This window comes from Nyctereutes procyonoides, unplaced genomic scaffold (assembly GCF_905146905.1).
Source record: "Nyctereutes procyonoides isolate TBG_1078 unplaced genomic scaffold, NYPRO_anot_genome, whole genome shotgun sequence".
In the NCBI taxonomy this organism is placed as follows: Eukaryota; Metazoa; Chordata; class Mammalia; order Carnivora; family Canidae; genus Nyctereutes; species Nyctereutes procyonoides.
The window spans coordinates 11,701,471-11,729,451 of NW_026575132.1; the positions used below are offsets into that span (position 1 = coordinate 11,701,471).

The 27,981-nt window shown below is 37.5% G+C and overlaps 1 protein-coding gene across 2 annotated transcripts in view; it reads right to left on the bottom strand.

Moving 5' to 3' along the window:
• Positions 1-27,981, bottom strand: part of ICA1L (islet cell autoantigen 1 like) — an 82,263-nt gene that overhangs the window by 12,218 nt on the left and 42,064 nt on the right. For both annotated transcript variants that reach the window (XM_055345161.1, XM_055345160.1), the window contains exons 10-12: positions 13,947-14,021; positions 5,075-5,329; positions 2,349-2,438 (exon numbers count right to left, since the gene is read on the bottom strand). In XM_055345161.1, coding sequence (XP_055201136.1) covers positions 2,349-2,438; positions 5,075-5,329; positions 13,947-14,021 — 420 coding nt within the window. The remainder of the gene's footprint in view (positions 1-2,348; positions 2,439-5,074; positions 5,330-13,946; positions 14,022-27,981) is intronic.

Genomic DNA, 27,981 nt, shown 5'->3' on the forward strand with positions numbered 1-27,981 from the left:
GACAAGGGACGTCTGGGTGGTTTAGCGGTTGAACGTCTGCCTTTGGCTAGGGTGTGACCCTGGGATCGTGGGATCGAATCCCACATAGGGCTCCCCATGGGGAGCCTGCTTTTCCCTCTGCCTATGTTTCTGTGTCTCTCTCATGAATAAATAAATAAATAAATTCTTTTTTAAAAAAGAAAAAAAAAAGGGGGCAGCCTGGGTGGCTCAGCGGTTTAGCACCGCCTTCAGCCCAAGGTATGATCCTGGTGACCTGGGATCGAGTAGCATGTCGGGGTCCCTGCATGGAGCCTGCTTCTCCCTCTGCCTATGTCTCTGTCTCAATGTCTTTTAAGGGACATCCTTAACCATATACAGTAATTAGACATGGATCTTCAAAAAAAATTGTTCTCCTTGGGGCAGCCTGGGTGGCTCAGCAGTTTAGCGCCTGCCTTTGGCCCAGGACGTGATCCTGGAGTCCCAGGATTGAGTCCCACATCAGGCTCCCTGCATGGAGCCTGCTTCTCCCTCTGCCTGTGTCTCTGCCTCTCTCTGTGTCTCTCATGAATAAATAAATAAAAATTTTAAAAAAGAAATGATTAAAAAAAGAAATTCTGATGATGAGCTGGACTTGTGCACAATCACAAAGTGTTTCATCACAGATTGCTTAGTAATTGCAAGAGAGGACAAAAAATATAAAATAGTAATTATTTAGGAGAAAAATTGAACAAGACTTTGAAAGGGTGGCTAAAATTAACATCATCAATGAGGAAGAAATGGACAGGATCAACTTTCAGATGTGAAACCCTAAGACAGGAGTGTCACCTGTGCAGTACTCCAGGCAAGAATGAAGAACCTGCATTTAATCACAATAAAATTCAGATAAAACTGAAATAAAGAATATTCCATGAAAAATAAAGAACATTGGAACAGAGGGACTATATTCTATTATAATGCCCATGTTAAAAAAATCAAAGAAAAGCTATGTAAATGCTTCAGATTAAAAGAGGCTAAAGAGACATGGCAACTTGAATACATGACCCTAGACTCAATGTCCAGAGGAGGAAAGTGCTATAAGAGATACTACTGGGTCAACTCACAAAATTAGAATACAAATATATGATAGATAATGGAAAAAGTGTTACGTTAATATTAAATTTCCTGAGGTTTACAACTGTACTGTGGTTATGCAAGAGAATATACCAGTGCTTATGAAATACAAACTGAAGTATTTTGGGGTAAATGATCATGATGTATGTAACTCACCCTCAAGTGGTTCAGAATAAAATGACACATGCATTAGACACACACATACATACATATATAAGACTATATAAAGCAAAATACTAACAGTAAATGAATCTAGATAAAGGGCATACACATATTTGTGCTATTTTCACTTATGCAACGCTTCTGTACATTTGAAATTCTTTCTAATTAAAATTTTTAATAATCAACATCAGTGACTAAGATTATTATGTATCTAAAACCCTGACAGTGTCAACTTGCTATGCATATCCTACATGGTAATTACAATATGGCCCAGTTTTGCAGATAACAATATGGTGAGTACTCAATAAATGTTAGCAATTACTATATGCCAGGCTCTTTGCTAAATGCCTAATGTACTGTTTGTCAACAGACATCTTGTAATCAAAGAATACCTTCTATCCCTAATGGTATTATCCATTACCAACAAATCTTAACACAAAACATAAAAAATTAAAGTACAAAATTTAGTTTACTATGACAAGCCCACAGTTTTATCCAGTTTTTTCCATGATGAGGGGTAGCCAAGTATAACTTATTTATTTTTTATTTTTTTTAAGATTTTTTTATTTATTTATATTTATTTATTCATAGAGACACAGCTAGAGAGAGAGAGGCAAAGACACAGGTGGGAGGGAGGGAGGGAGAAGCAGGCTCCATGCAAGGAGCCCGACATGGGACTCGATCCTGGGTCTCCAAGATCACGCCCTGGGCTGCAGGCGGTGCTAAACCGCTGCGCCACCAGGGCTGCCCAACTTATTTATTTAAAGATTTATTTATTTTAGACAGAGAATGAGTGCATGTGGGGGAGAGACAGAAGGAGAAGAAGAGAGAATCTCCAGCAGACTCCACTGAGAGCAGAGCCTGACATAGGCCTCAATCTTACAATCCTGAGATCACAACGTGAGCCAAAATCCAGAATTGGACGCTTAACCAACTGAGCCAGTCAGATGCCCCTAAAACTTTAATTTTAATTCATTATTAACAAAATATTTTTCTGAACAATATGAGGCCAAGACTATAACATAATCCTTTTCTAAATTTATCTGAATTCAACTGATTGTTAATATGATGGCAAAGAATATAAATAAATAACTTACACTTTGTTAATTTCTTTGTACTCTGTGAAGGCACTGGCTGGTCATCAGTGTGTGGAAGAGGAACTTCTAATCCCCCTTGGGAGGCCCAGCCTGTGGGAGGGAAGTATCCATTGTCAGTTAGTCAAGTAAAAAATAGCATCAAAAAAAATAAGAAAAGGCAAAAATATCTAATGAATCCTCAGATCTTTCTATCAGGATGCGATTCTACAATATAAGACATAGAAGACACTTAAAATATATCTGCAATTAAGTATTTTAGTCAGATCATCTAAGTTTAGACTTCCCTACAGTTTTCAAAATGGTTTTGAAATAAATATACAAGTTTTCTTTTTAAACAATGCACACAGATAAGGTATAGAAAGAGAATTTCTAAGAAGCTGGGCAAGAGGAAATAGATCTGACAATTAGAATATTGAAAACTTTAAGCATGTTTATACCCTTGGATTTAGTAATCCTATTCCTAGAAATTTATCTTAAGGAAATAATTTAAGTGAAGAAAAAAAATACATGTATGATTGTTTATTGCAGCATTATCTATAAAATGAAAAAATCTTAACAGGAATGAATTAAGCAGATTATGGGAGATAAATGTGACAAAATACTATGCAGTCATTAAAAAGTATCATTATGAATACTCTATTACTAAGACCGTGAAATGTTTGCTGTAACATGAGAAATTATTTAGGCTGTAATTCAAATACAGCACCAGAAAAAAACTTAGATTATCCTGCCTGCTACCTTTCTTGTACAGAAGAGATTATTTGAAGCCTATGTTCTTACTTAGGGTTTCTAGAACATAGATCTTTTAACTCCACACAGCTCACTTTCCTGGTTTACATTGCAGGAAAATGAGGAGTAGCCATAAAGAAAAGGCTAGTGAAACAGGAAGAGTCCTGTACTAGGAGGCAGAAGACCAGATTTTGGTTCCTTCTTAATTGTTTAAACTGCCTGGTGATCTTAAGCAAGGCACTCGTTACACACTAAGTACTAAGTGCCTCAGCCATTGCATGGGAATATCCTGTCAGCCAGCAGGCAGGGACCAGAAGAGATGCTCTGAGTGGTGAAGAAATATTGTTGATGATATACTGCCAGAAAATAACAAAAAAATCCAGTGCTGCTAGAGATGTGGGAAGTTAAGGAGAAAGGACAGTAGGATTTCATATGGAGAATGAATCTGTGCGTAAATCTTTGTAACTTTTAGGCCACTGATATGGCATATGAGAATAGTTGTTTTTTAAAATTTTATAGCAAAACATTTGAATTATCCTAGATAGAGTGCCTCTTTATCGAATAACACTGTCCATTCTTACTTTTAGGTTATTTAACAAATTATTAGAGTGATTATTTAACCGCTATTTTACCTATTGAACTAACTTTATGCTGCTGCCATAGAAAGCACAAAGATAAATCACCTCATAGGCTGTGCCCTTGAGGGGCTTACAGATTGGATAAAGTATGATGGTCTTGCAGATTTAATATGAACATAAGTATTTTAATATCAAGTACAAGGTATCAATACACTTTTAGGTGCTGTCAACCATTTTCTCAGGGTTAAAATCTACTAGGAGATGGAAGACAGGGACAGAAGGCAAGATGAACTACAATTACAATTAGCCATGAAATTAGCTAAAATTAGTCATGAAAACAGAGAGAGTACTATGGGAGGCCACAGGGAGAAAAACCAACTGCATCAGGCAGTACTATTCAAGACTTGGCCACCATGCAGAAAACACTGGCCTAGGAATCTAACACACAGGCTCAAGTCTACCTCCATTACTGAACATCACGTAAGGCAAACGTAAGTGGCAAAACAATGATGTCTCAGAGGGATCTGAAAATAGTCAATATAGTTATAGAAAATGGTTAAGTATTTTGAAGTAAGTTAAGAGGTAAGAGTGGAAATGGAGGAACAAGTTATATCCTGGAGCCATGGTCCCTCATTTTTTTAAAATGTAAGCAGAGTGCTAACATCAGAATCTGCCGCTTGGATAAAGAACTCTGGGGAAAGCATGGAAGAGGTGGCCTGGGGCTTGGGAGGCCTGGTAGGAGGACTCTTGCAGCAGCCCAGGAAACCAAATAAAGCTCCAAATGCCTCTGGTAATAGAGTTAGAGAGGAGGAGTGTGAAATTAGAAATGTTTTAGAAACAGAATCGACAGATCTTAGTAATCAATATGGAAGTGGGGAGCAAAATGACTCCCAAGGTGCGGGGTTGGATGCAGGCTGGTGGGACAGTAGGTCAGTAGAGGTAGTCCCTGACATAGAAACAAAGCACCTTTGGAAAACACCCTGCCCAGGTTTCTACCACAATCCTCCAGTCCTGCTGCCTTGCCCAGGAGGCTGTCGTGAAACTATCGTTGTCTACTCTGAACTCATGGGAAGAGAACACACCAAGCTTTGCTAGATGGAAGAAATAGTATCACCTGCCCTACGTAGAGGTAACTCAGCAAGTCAAGAGTTTAAAATAAGACCCTGATTTTCTATGTAGAGAAGACTTCTGGGAAAGTCAAAGAGTGGGGTTTGGTGGAGGCAGCAAGAAAGCAGCCCTTGTTTCACCCTTGCCAATACATCAACAGTAGTAATATTTTTTGGTGGGCGAGACAGATTTTATCTAGTAGTATTGAAGTTAAAATCAATATCCTGGTTAATTTTAGCATCCACATACACATAGTTTTGCTTCACAAAGATAAAATAATTCTGGCTGTCCAAATGTTTCATAAGTACTTACTGTTGAAAGCTCCAGCAGCATGAAGGCCAAGGTCAAAGAGCTGTGAAGGAAGGAATCCTGAAGAATGAGCAAGAGGCTCAGACCCCACGGCAGGCTCCTGCGACATGAAGCTTGTGCCGGGGCTCCCAAAGGCAGTCTGGCATTCTTGGGTAAATTCACCAGTACTTGAAGAACCAGGACTTAGGAGGTTGTTGAGAAATGAGAATTCCTTCTCAAAATCATCTTCCAGTGAATCTATGGGTAAATCTTTTGCAACTGTTGAGTGAAAATAAAAATAGAATGGCTTTTTTTCTTTTTAAAGAAATGAGAGTAGGACATAGGGCAAATCAAAGTTGTTTCACTGTTCTCACACCTTAACATAATTTTTAAAAATTTTAACATTTTATTTTTATATTTTATTCATTCATTTATTTTTATAATAGAACTTAGTTTCTTTTTCAGATTTATTTATTTGTGATAGACACACAGAGGGAGAGAGAGAGAGAGGGAGAGGCAGAGACACAGGCAGAGGGAGAAGCAGGCTCCATGCTGGAAGCCCGACGTAGGACTCGATCCAGCAATTCCAGGATCGCGCCCCAGGCCACAGGAGGCTGGCCAAACCGCTAAGCCACCCAGGGATCCCAGATTTTATTTATTTTTTTGAAAGAGAGCAAGTGAGAGAGAGAACACAAGCAGGGGGAGTGGCAGAGGGAGAAGCAGCCTCCCAGCTGAGCAGGGAGCCAGATGTGGGGCTTGATCCCAGAACCCCGGGATCATGACCTGAAAGCTGAAGGCAAATGCTTATTAACTGAGCCAACAGTTGCCCCTAAACATAATTTATAGTGAACAATTAAATTGATTGGAAGTTTATGAGAAATTATTTCTAATTGAGTAGGCCATAGATCAAAATGACCACATTTCACCCTGAAGACAGAACAGTTATGAATATCTAAGTGTGAAATAATGAAACACCCACCTATGAAAGGCAGAAAATACAGGGAATGCAAAGACAAACAGAAACTAATGATAGTAGACTTTAATATACCACTCTCAGTAAAGAATAGTAGCTTTTAATATATCACTCTCAGTAAAAACTAGGCCAAAAAGACAAAAGATCTAAAAGATCTAAAAAGCATAAAGGGCAGCTCCAGTGGCGCAGCAGTTTGGCACGGCCTGCAGCCCAGGGCATGATCCTGGAGACCCGGAATGGAGTCCCATGTCAGGCTCCCTGCATGGAGCCTGCTTCTCCCTCTGCCTGTGTCTCTGCCACCCCCCCCCCCCCCCCGTCTCTGTGTCTCATGAATAAATAAATAAAATCTTAAAAAAAAAAAAAGCATAATCAACAAGAGTTATTTTGAATATATACAAAACCTATTAGAAAACATACTTTTTCTCAAGCATACATTGAAAATTCACAAAAATTATACTAACATACACACATAAAAATCAGTGAGTTTCTTAAAGTAGAAACATTACAGACAACATGCTCTGATTATGCCATAAAATGAAATAATTTAAAAATGAAAAAAAAAGGTTTTTCAACTGTTGTTGAAAGAGGAATGGAATTTTTGAAATATAATGATAAAGAAGGCATTTCATAGTATAATCCATGGGATACTTAAATAGCAATAAACAGAAAAAAAAATCCTAAACACCTTTATTGATAAAAATGAAAAAGGCTTCCAGCATGATAGAGTGAGGACATCTATGGACATGCACACCAGTTTTTAAATAATTGATGAAAATTGTTTAAAAAACAACCATAAGTCCTAGAAATTGTTCCAAGGACACACATGAGGAAACATTTGTTCAAGACAATCTATTAAAATTCAGATTCTGGTATTTGAACTAGGAATCACTCCCTTCCTACTCCCCTCCCAATTCAGCACAATGGAAATTCCCCTCTAGCCCTGTGTGCTGAAAAGGCTGAAAACATAAGGCTCTCTTCTTCTCCCAGCTCTCAGCCAGTTCTGTTCCCAGGAAGGGCAGGATGTCAGTATTTCCTGTCCTGTCCTCAGTTACTTGTTGGCTAAGTCTGGGCAGTGCAGTCAAAAGGTGCAAGTTCCCATTTCCCAACCAGATCACAAGACCACAGTCATAAAATGGAGACTCTGATTCGGGTGTGGCGTGCTGAGAATACAGGGGCCCTGGGTCACTTGATTCTGCTCATAACTTGGTAGTTTCATTCAGTAAGAGGCAAGCCAAAAGACCTAAGACTATCACCTTCCTCACTTCACACTCCACTCTTAGAGCAAGGATCTTACACAGAAATATGTCACCGTTTCCACCTAGAGATAAAACCCTGACTCAGAGATTTGGCTTAGAGGGAGAAGCTGATTATCAAGTAGATAGCTGCAAATACTTCCCAAAGAATTGACTTCATTTGCAACAGTGTGTGGGGAAATTCCTAACTCACAAAAAAATTCCTAAACAAAGCGCTGCAGAAGGGGAGCCGGATGGGGGGATGGGGGGATTGGGTGATGCGCACTAAGGAGAGCACTAGATGGGATGAGCACTGAATATTATACGATATATTGGCAATTTGAATTTAAATAAAGTATTTAAATTTTTTTAAAAAGAGAATTTCAAGCCTAAGGATGCTCTTTAAAACAGGGAAGGTTGTGGTGAAGAGCAACTGGGAAGAGACCAGTAGAGTCATTGGACATATAAGTTAAATTGTGGGCCAACTAGTTTGGCTGAAAAAGCCAGTGGTGGTGGGGGGGGAACCCCGGGTGGCTCAGTGATTTAGCACCACCTTCAGCCCAGGGTGTGATCCTGGAGACGGAGATTGAGTCCCACATCAGGCTCCCTGCATGGAGCTTGCTTCTTCCTCTACCTGTGTCTCTGCCTCTCTGCCCTCCCCCCACCCCTTTCGCTGTGTCTCTCATGAATAAAAAAATAAAATCTTAAAAAAAAAAAAAAAAGCCAGTAGGGAAGAAGAGCCTGCTTCGATAGGGAAAGAACAAATCTCAAACACTGACCTTGGGAAATGTCCTCTCAAAGGAGTCCAAATTTTATTGGTTTTGTCTATAGAACAATTTACAATCCAGAGCATTCTTAAAAATAATGAAGAAATCTGCTGAAATTAGTGGAATTTAACTGGGTGTGATCAGGGAAAGAGACTGTCAGAGAGAGCCCTTCCAAAACAACTGTCATCCCAGGGTGACTGTGGGTATACATAAGTCTGTATCCCATAAGGAGTTATACTGTTGGGGGCTGAAGGAAGGGTAGGGTAGGGAATAGACTCCACTGAAATAATCCAGCCTGTCAGTAAACAAATAAAGCAAACAAATAATAATAGCAAGCCCCAGAGGGGAGGACCAGTAACCAAAGTTGCTAAAATGTATAATCTAGGGATCCCTGGGTGGCTCAGCGGTTCAGCATCTGCCTTCCGCCCGGGGCGTGATCCTGGAGACTTGGAATCGAGTCCTAAGTCAGGCTCTCTGCATGGAGCCTGCTTCTTCCTCTGCCTGTGTCTCTGCCTCTCTCTCCACCTCTCTGTGTATCTCATGAATAAATAAATAAAATATTAAAAAAAATAATAAATAAAATGTATCATCTAAAATGTACAGTTTCCAACAAAAACATGGTAGGCCAAAACAAACAAACAACAAACAGGAATGTATGAAATACCATGGCAAGAAGGCAGGCAACACAAACTGCCTGTGAGAGAAAACTGAATTATTAGATTTAACAGACAAAACCTTGAAAGTAACACTTACAAATATATTCAAAGAACTAAAAGATAGTATGATTAAAGTAAACGAAGTGAGTTGATAGGTATGTTAATTAAACTACATGGAGAGAATCCTTTCACAAAGTATACATATATCAGCACACTTTAGCAATCTTACAATTTCATTTATCAATTATGCCTCAATAAACCTGAAAAATTGTTAAAGCAATCTTAAAAAAGCAAAGGAAGGTGTGATGATAATGTTGCATCAAATAGAGAATATCAACAGAGTTCAAAATTATTAAAAAAGAACCATATGGAAATTCTGAAGTTGGAAAGTATAATTACAAATGAAAAATTCACTAGAGAGGATCACCAGTAGATCTGAACTAGTGTAAGAGAGAATTAGCTAACTTTAAGATAGACTGACCGAGATTATACAACCTAAAGAACTGAGAGAAGAAAAAAGAATAATAAAAAAAATGCACGGTATCTCAGTGAAATGGTGGGCCAACATCAAAAGTACCAGTATACGCACAATTAACAGTCTCAAAAGGGTCGGAGGGGGAGAATGTGAAGAAATAATGGATAATCTCCAAATTTGTTGAAAACTTCAATATACTCTCAATGTATAGAGATCCATATCTACATACACCACAGGCAAACCACTAAAAGCAGAGATAAAAAGCAAATCTTCACATTCATAGATTGGAAGAGTCAATAATGTCCAGATAGCAATTAACTCCAAAACTGATGTATGAATTCAATACAATACCTATCAAAATCCCAGTAGCTTTTTTGGATAGAAGTTGACAAGATGATTGTAAAATTTATATGGAAATGTAAAGGAGTTAGAAGAGCTAAAACAATTTTGGAAAAAGAACAATGCTGTGGGATTTACACTACCTATTTTTAAAATTCAGTATAAAGCGACAGAAATCAAGATAGTATGGTACTGGCTAAAGATAGGTATACAGATCAGTGGAATAGAAACTAAAATCCAGAAACATAACCTTAATTTTTTTATTTTTTTCTGGTCACTTGATTTTAACAAAAATGCCAAGAAAATTCAAAGGAGAAAGGAATGTCCTTTCAATAAATGGCACTGGATGTGCATATGCAAGAGACAAAAACAAAAATTAAAACTAAAAAAACTTACCTACCTCACACCATACATACCAATTAACTCAAAATGATCATAGTCCTACATAAAAAGCTAAAATTAAAAACTTCAGGAGATCCCTTGGTAGCTCAGCGGTTTATCACCTGCCTTTGGCTCAGGGTATGATCCTGGAGTCCAGGGACCGAGTCCCACATTGAGCTTCCCTGCATGGAGCCTGCTTCTCCCTCTGCCTGTGTCTCTACTTCTCTCTCTCTCTCTCTCTCATGAATAAATAAATAAATTAATTAATAAATTATTTAATTAATTAATTAAAAACTTCACAAATACATAGAAAATCTTTGAGACCTATAGGTAGGGAGAGTTTCTAGATTTGATACCAAAAGAACAATCCATAGAAGAAAAAAACAATGGTAAGTTGAACTTCATAAAATTTTTAAAATTCTGTGTTTCAAGAGGCAAAAATCAAGAAAATAAGATGACTAGGATAAAATATTTATAATTCATGTCTGACAAAGAACTTGTACCAAGAATAAAGAAATCTTACAATCTAATTATAAGATCAATAACCCAATTAAAAAATAGACAAATCATAGATTTGTCAACAAAGAAGATATATGAATAGCCAATAAACACAGGAAATAATACTCAACATCATAAATCACTGGAGAAATCCAAATTAAAGCCACAAATTACAAGCACTAAAATATACATGTTAAAAAGACAATACCAAATGCTGACAAAGATGTGGAAGACTAGACACCTCATTCTTTGCTAATGGGAATGAAATGGTAGTAAAGCCACTTTGAAAAACAATTTGGCAGTTCCTTAAAAAGTAAACTCAAATTTACCCTATATATAACTTAGCAATTCCACTCCTAGGAATCTAACCAAGAAAAGTGAAATCTTATGTCCATATTGGAGAAGTATTTGAATGTTCATAACAACATTATAATAGCCAAAACCCAAAAACAATCCAAACATCCATCTACCGTAAATGGATAAATATAATGTGGTATATCCATACAATGGAATACACATTCATGAATAAAAAGTAATGAACCACAGTTAGCAAAATGTGCTGTATACATACAATGTAATATTATTCAGCCCTGTAAAGGAAGAAAATTCTGCAATATGTCACAATATGGATGAACCTTGAGGATGTTATACTAAGCAAAATAAGCCAGTCACAAAAAGACAAATACTTTATGATTTCATAGAGATGAGGTAATTGGCGTAGTCAAAATCATAGAGATAGAAGAATGTTGGGTGTCAGGGACTGGGCAGAGGTGGGGGAATGGGGAATTACTGTTTAATGGATACAGACTTTCAGTTTTATAATGAAAAGAGTTACAAAGTTGGATGGTGGTGATGGTTGCATAATATTATGTATTTAATACCACTGAATTATATGCTTGAAACAGGATGCCAAATTTTACATGTATTTTACAATGAAAAATTTAAGAAAAAAGACTAATGAACTGCTTTCTGCAACAACATGGATGAATCTAGAAAAACATTAGGTTTAATGGAAGACCTATAAAATCAAACACAAAATACTACCTTTTGTATAATTTCAGTCCACGAAAGGGAAATTTATAGAGACAGAAATCAGATTAGTAATCTTCTAGGCCTGAGAGTGAGAGTGAGTACTGTAAACAAGTATGAGAGATTTTGGTGATAGATGCACAACTCTATACATTTACTAAAAATCACTGAATTTTACATTTGTTAATTTACAATTGGTAATTTTTTAAACCTATTTCAATAAAGCTGCTAAAAAGCAGAGATTTTATATAAATCTATGCAAATAAATCTGATAATCTAGACAAAATGAATAATTTGAGAAAAATAAAATTTACTAAAATTGATCCCAGTATATATAATAAGTTTAAATAGACCAATTTTCATAGAGAAGAAAACACAAAAAGTACCAGGTCTAAACGTTTTCACAGAGAAATCAATAGCAATGCAAAAATAGTAAATAAAACATCATCAAATTAATGCACAATGACAAAGCTGGGTTTATAACTGGAATGCAAAAATGGTGTGATTATCAGGAGACCTAATAATATAGTTCATCATATTAATACATTTAAGAAGAAAAATGAAATAATTGCCTTTGGCTCAGGTCATGATCCTGGGGTCCTGAGGTCAAGCTAAAAAAAAATCAGCAAGGTAGCAGCATAGTATAGTAACATGCAAAATATCAATAGCATTTATATACACAAAATAATAACCAGTTAAAAATAGAATGGAGGGGGATCCCTGGCTCAGCGGGTTGGCACCTGTCTTTGGCCCAGGGCATGATCCTGGGGTCCCGCGATTGGATCCTGCATTGGGCTCCCTGCATGGAGCCTGCTTTTCCCTCTGCCTGTTTCTCTGCCTCTCTCTCTGTCTCTCATGAATGGATAAATAAAATCTTAAAAAAAAAAAAAAAAAATATATATATATATATATATATATATATATATACTGGAAAAGGGGCACCTGGCTGGCTCAGTTGGTACACAGCATGCAACTCTTGATCTCATGGTCGTGAGCTGGACCCCCATGTTGGGCATAACATAAAGATTACTTAAGAAAAATATACACACACATATATATATTACACATATATATGTATATGAAAAGAAATACATATATTAAAAGAAAATATTTATAATGGCAACAAAAATATAAAAAGAAATAACAAAAACTGCTCAAAACCTATATGAAAAAAACTATATAAAAGATACACAAGGATGGGCAGTCCCAGTGGCCCAGTGGTTTAGCGCCACCTTCAGCCCAGGGTGTGATCCTGGAGACCTGGGATTGAGTCCCACGTCAGGCTCTCTGCATGGAGCCTGCTTCTCCCTCTGCCTCTCTCTTTCTCTCTATATATCTCTCTTCAATAAATAAATAAAATCTTAAAAAAAAAAAGATACACAAGGAAATTTTAATAGAAAAATGTCCCTTGTTTCTAGTTAGGATGTCTCAGCACCATCAAACTGTCAGTTTTCTCACTTAATGTTATCACAATAAGAAGAACAACGAGGGGCACCTGGGTGGCTCAATCATGTAAGCATATGTCTTCAGCTTGGGTCATGATCCCAGGGGATCATGTAGCAGATCATGATCTGCTCAGCCGGGAACCTGTTTCTCTCTCTGCCCCTCCCCCTGCTCATGTTCACCCTCTCTCTAATAAATAAAATCTTTAAAAAAAAAAAAAAGAGGAACAATGAGCCTTTCTATAGAGCTAGACAATATTATAGAAAGTTTATATTAAAAAATAAGCGTGCAAGAATAGCTAAGAAAATATTGAAAAAAAAAAGGATACTAGCCCTACCAGATATAAAACACAAAAGAAACTTTCTATAATTAAAACCATGTGGAACTGGTGCATGCAAACATCAATGAAATATAAAGAAAATCCAGAAAGAGACCCAAGTACATATAGAAACCTTATATATGTTTGGAAGCTATCTCAAATTGCTGTGGCAAAGGTAGCATTTTAAAAAAATGATATAAAAGCACAGCCACTTGTGAAATGATAACATTTAATCCACTGCTAATACCATATGGCTAAATAAACTCCAAGTGAATTGGGGATCTAATGTAAAAAATAAAAGTATACAAATGCTAGAAGACAGTATAAATGAACTCTTCTAATCTGGGTTCTCATAAGACAAAAAAAAAGATCCAATAAAAGAAAAGATTCATAAATTTGGCTACATAAAATTATTTTTTAAATTTACATAGCAAGAAACAACTACATGAAAAGTCAGACAAATGATAATTGATTGGGAAAAATATTCAAGGTAGCATTTACTGACGGTCTACAATTGCTGGAGAGTGAAAGTACAGCACACAGTGAGACAGACACCATCCTACCAGTCCTCACAGTTATACAGAAATGTTTGGACAAAGGTCTGCACATACAAAACAAATAATGACTTCATTTCCATTGTGATGTGCTACAAAATAGAAGTACAGGGCTGCATCCCTGTGTAGAGACCTATACAGGTTTTGTTAAGGAAATAATTATTAAATTAAAACTAAAGAATTTTAAATAACAAATTATCTGTATATATGATGAAATTATAATTTCTTACCATTTTCAGAGTTAGAAAACTGAGGTGCTCCAAACTCTCTTATTTGAAAATGTCTTTCCTTGTGATCTTCAGCTGCTGAAACACAAGCACATAAAGGATAAACTGAACAAGGAGAAATTTAGCAAGCTTATTTACTGTTACATTTTATAATGATTCAGCCTAAGTGTTCAATTGGCCAAATCTGTTAATAACACACATAAAGGCAAAAAAAAAAATACACATAAAGGCGAGATGTAAAAAATTTAAAGAACCATATATAAAAATCACATTTGTGTGTGTAAACATGTATATTTGTGTGCATAGATGGTCCCCTACTTACACAGAGGTCCCCTACACTGGTTTGACTTACAAATTTTTACTTTATAATGATGCAAAAGAGATACACATTCAGCAGAAACTGTACCTCAAATTTTGATGTAGATTTTCTCCTGGGCTAGTGATATGCAATACAATATTCTTCTGTGATGCTGGGCAGCAGCAACAAGCCACAGCTCTTTCTCAGCCATGTGATCATAGATAAGCAACCTTCTGTACCCATAAAACCATTCTGTTTTCAGTTTCAGTGCAGTATTCAATAGATTACATGAGATATTTAATACTTAATTATAAGATAGGCTTTGTGTTAGATCATTTGCCCACCTGCAGACTAATGTAAGTGTTCTGAGCACATTTAAGGTAGGCCAAGATAAGTTCTGATGTTCAGTATGTTAGATATATCAAATGAATTTCAAATTATGATATTTGCTTTTTTTGGTATAGAAGGAATATATATTTTTTATTTTTTGATTTAAAAAATTTATTTTAATTCCAGTATAGTTTACATACAGTGTTATATAGTTTATATTAGTTTCAGATGTTCAACTTATTATTTTCAATTTAGGATGGGTTTATCAGGAGTAACCCCATCTAAAGTTGAGAAAGATACAATATACATAATTTATATATATACGTATGTATACACACACAAATAACTTTATAATACCCACAGATATTCAGGGCCTTTGTTAACATCTATATCCCCTTGAAAGTTAAAAGTTTTCACATTCCATGTAAATTGGTACATTGGTACAACTGCTATGGAAAATAGTATGGAGGTTCCCCCCCACCCCTGATTAAAAATAGAACCACCAAATGATCCAGCAATGCCACTTCTGGGTATTTTATCTGAAAAAAACAAAAACAAAAACAAAAACAAAAAACAAAAACAAAGAAACCCAAAACCACTACCTCAAAGATGTAACCCCACGTTCATTGTATTATTTATAATAACCAAGACTCAGAAACAACTTAAGTGTCCATCAATGGATAAATGGTAAGGAAAATGCAATACACACACACACACACACACTAGAATACTAATCAGCCATCAAAAAAATGAAATCTTGCTGTTTTTTATTTTCAATAACATGGATGGACCTTACAGACATTATGCCATGTGAAATAAGACAGAGAAAGACAAATACTGTATTATCTTGCTTCTATGTTGGGTTTAAAGAACAAAAAGACATAAAAACCCAGCTCACAGATAGACCAGACTTGGTGGTTGCCAGAGGTGGTGGGGGTGCAAAATAGGTAAAGGGGTTCAAAAGGTACACATTTCTGGTTATAAAATAAATAATAGCTATGTAATGTGTAGCCCGGTGATTAGTTAATAATATTGTATTATATACTGGAATGTTGCTGAAGGAGTAAATCTTAAAAAATTCTCATCATGAGAAAAAAAAATGTTCTAACTATATATGGTGATGGATGTGAACTAGACTTATCGTGGTGATCTTTTCACACTATAATGCAACTATCAAGTCATTATGTTCTAAATCTGAAATTAGCATGTCATTTATACCTCAATTAAATAAAGGTTTTCACATTCAAAAGCCTATCCTTTCCTGGTGGACCTGTGTCTAATTCTGTATTCTCTGGAAGTTCATTTTATGTTTTTTTCTGATCTCCATGTCTCTGCACATCAGATATTTATGTGCATAGCTGTAAACAGAACAAAAAGTGAGAATAACAGTGATTTCATATGAAGTGAAAAATCCAACATATATGCTTTTTAAAGACAGCATACTTCCCAAAGCTCCCCAGGCAAAATGTTATTTTTGTTTTTCGCTTGTTCTTTTTTAAGATTTTATTTATTTGAGAGAATGAGCATGAGAGAGAATGTTTATGAGAGACAGAAAGAGTGAGCACAAGCAGGGAGGAGGAGTACAGGGAGAAGCAGACTCCCTGCCAAGCATGGGGACTTGATCTTAGAACCCTAGGGATCATGACCTAAGCCGAAGGCAGATGCTTAACCAACTGAGCCACATAGGTACCCAAAAGGTTGTTTTATATTTATTTTTTTTAATTTATTTATTTATGATAGTCACAGAGAGAGAGAGAGAGAGGCACAGAGACAGAGGCAGAGGGAGAAGCAGGCTCCATGCACCGGGAGCCCGACGTGGGATTCGATCCCGGATCTCCAGGATCGCACCCTGGGCCAAAGGCAGGCGCCAAACCGCTGCGCCACCCAGGGATCCCAAAAGGTTGTTTTTTAAAAAAACTATGTCCAAGTTTGGGGTGTATACTGAGACAAATTATGCCCTATTATTAATGTGGGAGCCATTTTCCCACATAATTCACCTGTACCTCAGTATAAATACACAGACCAGGAAAAAAATTTAATAACCAAAGAAAAACAAACAAAAAAAAAAGCCCAAGATTTTCACATCTTCAACTATTATCAAGAACATTTTTAAAAAAAGATAACGAAATGTATATGTTTCCTACATACAACATGAACAGTGTTGCCATACAGTGAGATGAACGGGTGTAATATGTCTAAAGACAAGGCAGTAATATCCTTACTACACTCTTCTTAAAATTTGATGCTCAATTTGGGATACTACAAAAGAAAATAGAAAAGTTAAATCAACTATAATAATCTAAAGAAAGGTATAAGGAACTCAGTGTTATTTAGCTTTAAGATAAGGAGGCAAAAGATAAATTAGGTTGTAAGTTCAAATAGTATAAAGATGGTGAAAAACTACAAAAAAGAAAAAAGAAAAAACAAACTCTATCACTAAAGACTTCAGTTGAACTTTGGAAAAATGTAGAAATGGGAAGAGATTCTCTCTGGCTAGAAGGAAGTGAAGAGGAGAATCAGGGTTGGAGGGCAGGAAAGGAATGGGTGACAGTAACACCATGGAAATTTTGGCAAGCTCTAGAAAGAGTTTGTGAAATACAGAGGTATTAAAGATCTTTAAGGAAGTGTTGCTGTTTAAGACACAGGGTAACTTCCTTCCCCTCTCTTCCCCAGAAATCTTTTTTTTTTAATTTTATTTATTTATGATAGGCACACAGTGAGAGTGAGAGAGAGAGAGAGAGAGAGAGAGAGAGAGAGATAGGCAGAGACATAGGCAGAGGGAGAAGCAGGCTCCATGCACCGGGAGCCCGACGTGGGATTCGATCCCGGGTCTCCAGGATGGCGCCCTTGGGCCAAAGGCAGGCGCCAAACCTTGTGCCACCCAGGGATCCCCCCCAGAAATCTTTAATAATGATCTGCTTTACTCCACATTGCTTTTGGTATGATTTATGTGGGGTTTGGTTTTATTTTTTTTTTTTTTAAGATTTATTATTTCTTTGAGAGAGAGTGAGGACAGCATGTGAGGAGGGGCAGAGGGAGAAGGAGAGAAGCAGACTCCACTATGCATGAAGCCTGACTCAGGGCTCAATCCCACGACTCTGAGAACACAACCTAAGCCAAAATCAAGAGTTGGACACCTAACCAACTGAGCCACCCAGGTGTCCCTGGTTTTATTTCATTTTAATGCTACAGATGTGTATGAGATTGGGATCTACGTAGGTATATCAGAAAGAAAGGCTGGCTCAAATGGCATAGTTTATTTCATTATATAAAATACCACTTCAATAAATATCTCAGGAAATAAATGCTTGAAGGCATTCCAAATTACTTACACAAGATAGTTCTAAAAGTAAAATTATTGAATTGAATTCTAGGATGTATGTATTTTTCAGAAACATTATCCCAGTTTCCTCTCCTACAAGTAAGTAGTGATGGTATTTTCTTGGTCTCAGGAACACAGAATATTTTTTTTAAGATATTTTCTTTTTTTTTTTAAATTTATTTATGATAGTCACAGAGGGAGAGAGAGAGAGAGGCAGAGACACAGGCAGAGGGAGAAGCAGGCTCCATGCACCGGGAGCCCGACGTTGGATTCGATCCCGGGTCTCCAGGATCGTGCCCTGGGCCAAAGGCAGGCGCCAAACCGCTGCGCCACCCAGGGATCCCAACACAGAATATTTTTAAAATGTTCCTATTATTATGACCAATGAATGCTACTTGGAAATATAAGAGACTATATACTCAGAAGCACCCTGTCTTACAAAAAAAAAAAAAAAATACTTGGGCAACCCCGGTGGCTCAGCGGTTTAACACCGCCTACAGCCTAGGGCATGATCCTGGAGACCCAGGATGAAGTCCCATGTCGGGCTCCCTGCATGGAGCCTGCTTCTCCCTCTGCCTGTGTCTCTGCCTCTCTCTCTCTCTCTGTGTCTCTCATGAATAAATAAATAAAATCTTAAAAAAAAATACTTGCTGAAACTATAAAACAAACTTTTTTTAAAAAGATTTTATTTATTTATTCATGAGAGAGAGAGAGAGAGAGAGAGAGAGAGAGGGAGAAAGGCAGAGGCACAGGCAGAGGGAGAAGCAGGCACCATGCAGGGAGCCCGATGTGGGACTTGATCCCAGGTCTCCAGGATCATGCCCTGGGCTGAAGGCAGGCTCCAAACCACTGAGCCACTTGGGATCCCTAAAACAAACTTTTAATGCATTGATGGACTTGTTAGGAACAAATGAAGTGAGCTGAAACAAGAGATGTGTGCAACAAAGCAAAGAAGGGCAGATGCCATACCTACACTGCTCTCTGGAGACAAAGCCCTCAGCAAACACAAAGAAACTAAGATGACCCCAGGATTCTCATGTTAAGCAAAGGCCCAGGAACGGAAGTCATAGTGGTCATGAGGCAGAATGTTCCCTGGCTCTATAAAGAAGTAATATCAACTTATCTAGAGAAAAGTCTTTTAAGCCCCACAGTTAAAGAGCAAACAAATACTAGCTTACAATCAGAAATCACTAAACAAACAAGTTGATGAGTTACACAAGAAAATTGAGAGAAACCAATAAATAACAAAGTCACCTCTTCAAATATGTATATTTTTAGGTAAAGATATGAGTCAAAAGGTGAGAAAGAACTAAGGATTTAAGGATTATAAAAACCAATGAGGCATAGATTTGTAAAAAAAAAAAAACAACAAAAAACAAATAGGACTCTTAGAAATAAAAAGCATGGTTGTTGGGGAGGTGGGAAATTCATATAGATTAAACAGTAGGTTTAATGTAAGAAGAGAAAATTAGTGAAAAATAGGTCTGAAGAACCTACATAGAATGCTGCACAGAAGGAAGGGAGATGGAAAATATGAAAGAGAAGATAAAATATATGGAAGATGAATGAAAATGTCCAACATAAGCTTAATGGAGTTCCACAGAAGAAAATAGAGAAAATGGAGGTGAAGCAATATTGTAAAAGATAATGGTGGAAGTATGCATAAATATCATATAAACAAAAAAGGAAATAATGATTGAGTATTTTCCAGAACTTGTAAAAGACACAGGTACAGGAAATACAACTTATATTATGAAAGATGAAAAAACAAAAACCCTTTCACATTTAAACACATTGTACTGAGACAGCAGGGAATACCAAAAACAAACAGCATATCCTAAAACCAGCCAGAAATAAAAACCAAATTCACTATAAAGGAACAATAATTAGACCAACAAGATTTTTCAACACCCAGGGAAAATAGAAAACAATAGAACAATATTTACAAAGTGGTGAAAGAAAATACCAACCAAACTGAAGTTGTTACTGAGCAAACTGCCTTTCAAAAATGAGAAATTGGGGTGCCTGGGCAGCTTAGTCAGTTAAACATCTGCCTTCAGTTCAAGTCATGATCCTGGGATTCTGAGATCAAGCCCTGCATCAGTCTCCCTGCTAAGCTCCCTCCCTCTCTGCCCCTCTCTCTCTCTGGGTCAAATAAAATCTTCAAAAATGAGAAATAACAATTATTTTCAGATAAACATAAGCCAAATGGCTAAATTTACCATCATGGCATCTCACTAACTTCCAAACTAAAAGCTCTAACTACAGAAAAGGAAAATGAGATCACAATGAAGATCTGAAATATATAAAGAAATAGTAACAAAGGAAAATACCAGTAAAATGTAAGTAACATTTCTTCATAAAACAAAAATATTTTTTATTATTTGTATAGAAGATCACAAAAAGAGAAATAAAACACTGAAGAATAATAGTTGATGAAATGGAATGGGAGTAACTCGGTTTAGTTTTTTAAGATCTTTGTAATGTTTTAGGAATACTGAGATAGTCACAAACCTAGCCTTTATTTAAAGTATTTATGAGGGCAGCCCAGGTGGCTTAGCAGTTTAGCACTGCCTTCGGCCCACAGTGTGATCATGGAGACCCGGGATCAAGTCCCACGTCGGGCTCCTGCATGGAGCCTGCTTCTCCCTCTGTCTGTGTCTCTGCCTGTCTCTCTCTCTGTGTCTCTCATGAATAAATAAATAAAATCTTTTTAAAAAATGAAATAAGGGGATCCCTGGGTGGCTCAGCGGTTTGGTGCCTGCCTTCGGCCCAGGGCGTGATCCTGGAGTCCCGGGATCGAGTCCGTCGGCTCCCGGCGTGGAGCCTGCTTCTCCCTCTGCCTATGTCTCTGCCTCTCTCTCTCTGTCTATCATGAATAAATAAATAAAACCTTTAAAAAAATGAAATAAAGTATTTAGGATAAAATTCAAGTGAAACCACCAAAACCAGAAATAAAACGTAGAACTTCCAAGCTAGTACATAGGGAAAGAAAAGGACTAAGAAATCTTTAAAAACAAATGAAAAAACCTTAATCAATCCAAAATAAGGCAAAACAGGGGACAAAAGAATGGGGTAGAAGAACAAAACAAAGAGAAAACAGAAAGTACAGGTCCAAATATAAATCATGACAGTCAATGTAAATGGATTGAACTCATCAAGTAAAAGAAAGACAAACTTACATATGGGGTCTTTAAAAAAAATCCATCTTAATCTTATTTATAAGAGACATAACCTAAATGTTGCGTGCTCTGCAGCAACACGATCAGGGTCCTGAGGGATATAAGAACATGGAAAAGTAGGGACGCCTGGGTGGCTCAGCGGTTGAGCATCTGCCTTCAGCCCAAGGCGTGATCCTGGAGTCCAGGGATCGAGTCCCACATCGGGCTCCCTGCATGGAGCCTGCTTCTCCCTCTCTCTCTCTCTTTCTCTCTCTCTCTCTGTCTCTCATGAATAAATAAATAAAATATTAAAAAAAAAGAACATGGAAAAGTTGAAAAGTGCAGAAAAAGGTATGTAAAGCAAATACTAACAAAAACAAAACTATTTAAGCTAAGCTAATATCATACAGAGAAAACTATAAGATAAGAATTAATAATAGGGACAGGAGGGGTCATTATATTGATGACAGATTAATTTGCTAAACAGATATAAGAATTCTAAACTGGGGCACCTGGGTGGCTCAGTCAGTTGAGTGTCCAACTCTCAGTTTCAGCTCAGGTCACAGTCTCAAGGTCATAAGATTGGGGCCTGCCTCAGGCTCTGTGCTTGGAAAGGAGTCTGCTTGAGGTTCTCTCCCTCTCCTTCTCTCCCTCCCCATTTATGCTCCCCCTTCTAAAATAAATAAATAAAATGTTTTTCTAAAAAAGTCCAAACTTATATGCAACCATCACTCCAAAATCCTCAGAGTATATAAATTGAAAAACTACAGGAAGGATGAAAATCCACTTCAATAGCAGAGATTTCAAAACACATTTCTCAATTATTGATACATCAAGTAAATTAAAAATTAATAAAGATATAAAAGATTTAAAGCCAACATGCACATGAGAAAATGCTCTGCATCACTTGCCATCAGGGAAATACAAATCAAAACCACAATGAGATACCACCTCACACCAGTGAGAATGGGGAAAATTAATAAGGCAGGAAACAACAAATGTTGGAGAGGATGTGGAGAAAAGGGAACCCTCTTACACTGTTGGTGGGAATGTGAACTGGTGCAGCCACTCTGGAAAACTGTGTGGAGGTTCCTCAAAGAATTAAAAATAGACCTGCCCTACGACCCAGCAATTGCACTGTTAGGGATTTACCCCGAAGATTCAGATGCAATGAAACGCCGGGGCACCTGCACCCCGATGTTTCTAGCAGCCATGTCCACAATAGCCAAACTGTGGAAGGAGCCTCGGTGCCCATCGAAAGATGAATGGATAAAGAAGATGTGGTTTATGTATACAATGGAATATTACTCAGCCATTAGAAACAACAAATACCCACCATTTGCTTCAACGTGGATGGAACTGGAGGGTATTATGCTGAGTGAAGTAAGTCAATCGGAGAAGGACAAACAGTGTATGTTCTCACTCATTTGGGGAATATGAATAATAGTGAAGGGGAATATAAGGGAAGGGAGAAGAAATGTGTGGGAGATATCAGAAAGGGACACAGAACATAAAAACTCCTAACTCTGGGAAATGAACTAGGGGTGGTGGAAGGGGAGGAGGGCGGGGGGTGGGGGTGAATGGGTGACGGGCACGGAGGGGGACACTTGACGGGATGAGCACTGGGTGTTATTCTGTATGTTGGTAAATTGAACACCAATAAAAATTAATTTATAAAAAAAAAAAGATTTAAAGCAGCACAAATAATTAGCTTGATGTAATAGACATATAGGCTTCTGCTTTCAACAGTTAGAGAACACATATTCTTCTCAAGCACATGGAATATTTAGAAAATTTGTCTACTTCTTAGTCCATAGAGAGTGTCCCAATAATTCAGAGAATCAGTATAGCAAGGATACATTCTCTGACTATAATGAAATTAAATTAAGAAATCAGTGACAAAAAGATTAATTTCAGTACCTCCTTAATTTGGCAATTTCAGAAACATAATTTAAAAATCACTCATGGCCACAGATGACAGAAGATATAATGAGAAGTTTAAAACAATTTAAACCAGATTATAATGAAAATACTATATATTAAAGTCTGTGGACATCTATATAATGGATTAAGCAATAAAAAGGAACTATCAACACAAGTTGATGGATGAATGAACCTCAAAACTGTTATATGAAGTGAAAAAAGTAATGTCCAGAAAAGGACTAGGAGTGAAAATTGGAATTACAGCAAGTGGGTGTGAGGGATCCTATTACTGAAGGGATGAAAAGGTTCTGAAATTGACTTACAGAGATGGTTGCAACACTCCAAAGTAACTAAAAATTACTGACTTGTACAACTGAATGAGTTTTATGATATATAAAATATACCCCAATAAAGTTTTTTTAAAAAAACTTGTGAGGGCAGCCCTTGTGGCACAGCAGTTCAGCGCCGCCTGCGGCCCAGGGTGTGATCCTGGAGACCCGGGATCGAGTACCGCATCGGGCTCCCCGCATGGAGCCTGCTTCTCCCTCTGCCTGTGTCTCTCCCTCTCTCTATGAATAAATAAATAAATCTTAAAAAAATAAAAAACTTGTGAGATACAGAAAAAGGGCAATTTTAGCCTTAAAAAACTAAAAATAATAGAGGAAAAAAAATTAATGAAACAGAAACAAAGATTCAAGAGACAAGTTTAACAAAACCAAAAGTTGATTTGTTGACGGAAAAATAAATCTTTAGCAGGATTACTTAAGAAAAAAAGAGGAAAGGAACAAATGTCTGGAATTTAAAAGTGGACATAATGAGATGTGTGGGTGGCTCAGTCAGTTGAGCATCCAACTCTTGATTTTGGCACGGACATGATCTCAGGGTCATGAGATCAAGCCCATTAGGGTCCATGCTCAGTGCAGAGTCTGCTCAGGATTCTTCCTCTCCCTCTGCTCTTCCTCCAACTTGTGTCCTTTCTGTATCTCTCTCTCTTAGATAGATAGATAGATAGATAGATAGATAGATAGATAGATAGATGATAGATAGATAGATAAAATATGTTTTTTTTTTTAAAAAGTGGACATAACGACTGATACAGCAGGTTTTAAAAGATTGAATAAGGGTAGCCTGGGTGGCTCAGCAGTTTGATGCTGTCTTCAGCCCAGGACGTGATCCTGGAGACCTGGGATGGAGTCCCACATCGAGCTCCCTACATGGAGCCTGCTTCTCCCTCTGCCTGCTTCTCTAACTCTCTCTCACTCTCTCTCACATGAATAAATAAATAAAATCTTTAAAAAAATAAAAATAAAAGATTGAATAATGTTACAAATGGCTGTGAAACTACAATAATGTACATTATATTTTATCTGGGACTTTAAAAAAATATTCTCTACTTGGGTACAGGATTATATACCTGAAAGAAGCTAACCATTTGAACATATATATATATATATGTTCAAATGATTTATTCATGAGAGATACAGAGAGAGATGCAGAGACACAGGCAGAGAGAGAAGCAGGCTCCCCATGGGGAGCCTGATGCCAGACTCAATCCTGGGACCCTGAGATCACACCCTGAGCCAAAGGCAGACACTCAACCACTAAGCCACCCAGGTGTCCTTGAACATATTTTGAAGCTATGTTATATATACAAGTCTATGATTATTACGGTTTATCAGTATTACCTGTATTTATGTGTTCATTTATTTTTTTTAAGTTTTTAACTTTTTTAAAAAAAGATTTTATTTATTTATTCATGAGAATACACAGAGAGGAGAGAGAGAGAGAGGCAGAGACACAGGCAGAGGGAGAAGCAGGCTCCATGCAGGGAGGCTGACATGGGATTTGATCCCGGGTCTCCAGGATCAGGCCCTGAGCTGTAGGTGGTGCTAAACCACTGAGCCACCAGGGCTGCCCTTATGTGTTCATTTAAAAATGCCTCTTGCATTTACTGCACACCTATCATATGCTATGTAGTTTATAAATATTATCTCTAGTCTTAATATCTTTTTAAGATAGGAATATATGACTCATATTTCAGATGAGAAAAATAAGAGAGGTATAAATGACTTGTTTTTAAAAGCTGGCATTCAAACTGATTTTTCTGGCTCTGAAGCCACACTGATTGAATATATACTGATTGTATACATAATATGTATTTATAAAAAAAATAAGAACATGTGTTTAAGTGTGAGGAAAAGCCTGAAACTTAGTCATACAACCCTGTGAAAGAAATATCTACTTTAAAGGTCTAATTTTAGAGAAAATCAAAATTTCCTAAAAAAAGTAAATAGACTTTCTAATTAGGTACTGCTAGAAAGCTAACTCTTTACTTAGTATAGCCTCCTGTTCCACCTGACCAGGAAGCCTGGACTGAGACCCTGGGAAGTTGCAGAGCATATCCTGCCTCCAACCCAGAAAGAGAAGTCAGCAGCCCCTCCCAAGTAGGAAGCATAACCTCTTGCCTAGCTCACCAGGAGGCCCTAGTAGTGAGCATCACAACCCAGCTTACAGTGCTGCCTAGCAGCAACTCCAGCCTGTAGCCCTGCCTGGCACTGAAGCCAAGCTGGTGGCCATGCCCCACTGCTAAGCACAGCCTGCAGTTTCACCCAAACAGGGAACCCATTCACTCCCAACTGTGAGGCACAGCCTCAAGCCCTGCCCAATCATGCAGTAAAGCATGAGGCCCACTCAACTAGGCAGTGTAGCCAGCAACCTTGCCTAATAAGAGCATAGCCACCATCCTACCTGATTTAGAACCCAGCCTCTGCAGTCCTACCTAATTGCAAAGCACAGGCTGAGACCATATCAGATCATGAAGCCCTGCCTATGACCCTGCCTGAGAAAAAGAGGGTAGGCAGCGGCACCATTTGGCTAAGGAGCATACTCAGTAATCCTGCCTGATCCAAGATGACAGTGAAACCCAGCTACTGACCCTGCCTAACCTCAGAGCACAGCCCTTTACCAGAGATTCCAATCATAGCACACTTAAAGACAAAATGCAGTCAAAGGGCTTCTCCCAACCTCAGAGCATGAGCAGCAGCTCTGCCTACTGACAGACAACTTATAGTAATTATAGTCAAAAGTCAAAGACAGAATTTTAAAAGCAGCAAGAAAAAAGTGATTTGTCACATATCAAGGAGCCCCTGTAAGACTGTGAGCAGATTTCTCAGGAGAAACTGTGCAGGCCAGGAGAAAGTCGTATGACATATTCAAAATACTGAAAGAAAAACAACAACAACAACAAAGCCTCAAGAATATTATACCCAGCAAAGCTGTCCTTCAGAAATGAAAGAGAGATAAAGCCCTTCCCAAACAAACAAAAGTTGAGAAAGTCCACCACCAGACCTCCCTTACAAGGAAGGCTAAAAGGACATTCTGTAGGCTGAAATGAAAGGATGTTAAATAACCTTGTAAAACTGCATGAATTTGTACATCTCATCAGTAAAGGGAAATATATAGTCAAAGATTCTATAATATTGGAAGAGTGGTGCATAAATCACTTTCAACTCTAGTTTAAAAATTAAAAAAACAAACATTTATTTAAAATAACCATAACTACAATAATTTGTTATTAGATACACAATAAAAAAGATGTAATTAAAGCATAAAATATGTAAATAAAAATCTGTAATTAAAATGTGAGAGGGGGGATTCCTGGGTGGCACAGCGGTTTGGTGCCTGCCTTTGGCCCAGGGCGTGATCCTGGAGACCCGGGATCGAGTCCCATGTCGGGCTCCCGGTGCATGGAGCCTGCTTCTCTCTCTGCCTGTGTCTCTGCCTCTCTCTCTCTCTCTCTCTCTCTGTGTGACTATCATAAATAAATAAAAATTTAAAAAAATCCATATTTTAAAAAATAAAATAAAAATAAAAATAAAATAAAATGTGAAAGGAAGAGAAGTGTAGTTTCCATACACTATTGAAGTTATTAGCTTAAAATAGTATGTTATAAATATACATCATGCATGTATACAGAATGGAATTAGTCAACCATAAGAAAGAATGAAATCTTGTGCTCACTTCGGCAGCACATATACTAAAATTGGAACAATGAATAAATAAATCTTTAAAAAAGATAAAGAATGAAATCTTGCTATTCATGACAACATGATGGACCTATGAGGTATTACACTAAGTGAAATGAATCAGACAGAGAAAGACAAATATCAGGATTCCCTTTACGTGTGGACTCAAAAAAAAAAAAAAAAAACAAAAAACGGCAAAACAAAACAACAACAAAAAGAAACAGACACATAAATATAGAGAACTTGGGGATCCCTGGGTGGCTCAGCAGTTTAGCACCTGCCTTTGGCCCAGTGCATGATCCTGGAGTCCAGGGATCGAGTCCCACATCGGGCTCCTTGCATGGAGCCTGCTTCTCCCTCTGTCTGTGTCTCTGCCTCTCTCTGTGTGTCTCTCATGAATAAATAAATAAAATCTTTAAAAAAGTAAAATAAAAAAAATTAATAAAAATAAATAAATACAGAGAACTAGAGGCTGCCAGAGCGGAGTGGGGGTGGAGGTATAGGCAACATAAGTAACAGGGATTAAGAGGTACAAACTTCTAGTCATAAAATAGATAAATCATGAGAATGGAAAGTACAGTACAGGGAATACAGACAATAATATTATAATAATTTTGCATGGTGACTACACTTACTCATGGTGAACATTGTATAATGTCCATAACTGTTGAACCTCTGTGTTGTGTACCTGAAACTAATATAGATTTTCATTTATTTATTTGACAGAGCAAGAGAGAATAAGCAGGGGGAGTGGCAGGCAGAGGCAGAGGGAGAAGCAGACTCCCACTGAGCAGGGATTTCCCTGATATGAGGCTCTATCAGAGGACCCTGGGATCATAATCTGAGCCAAAGGCAGAGGCTTAACAGACTGAGCCACCCAGGCGCCCCTCAATACCTGAAACTAATATTTGTCATCTATATTTCAATTTTTAAAATGTTTAAAAAAAACTAGGGATAAACTCCTTGACATTGGTGTTGG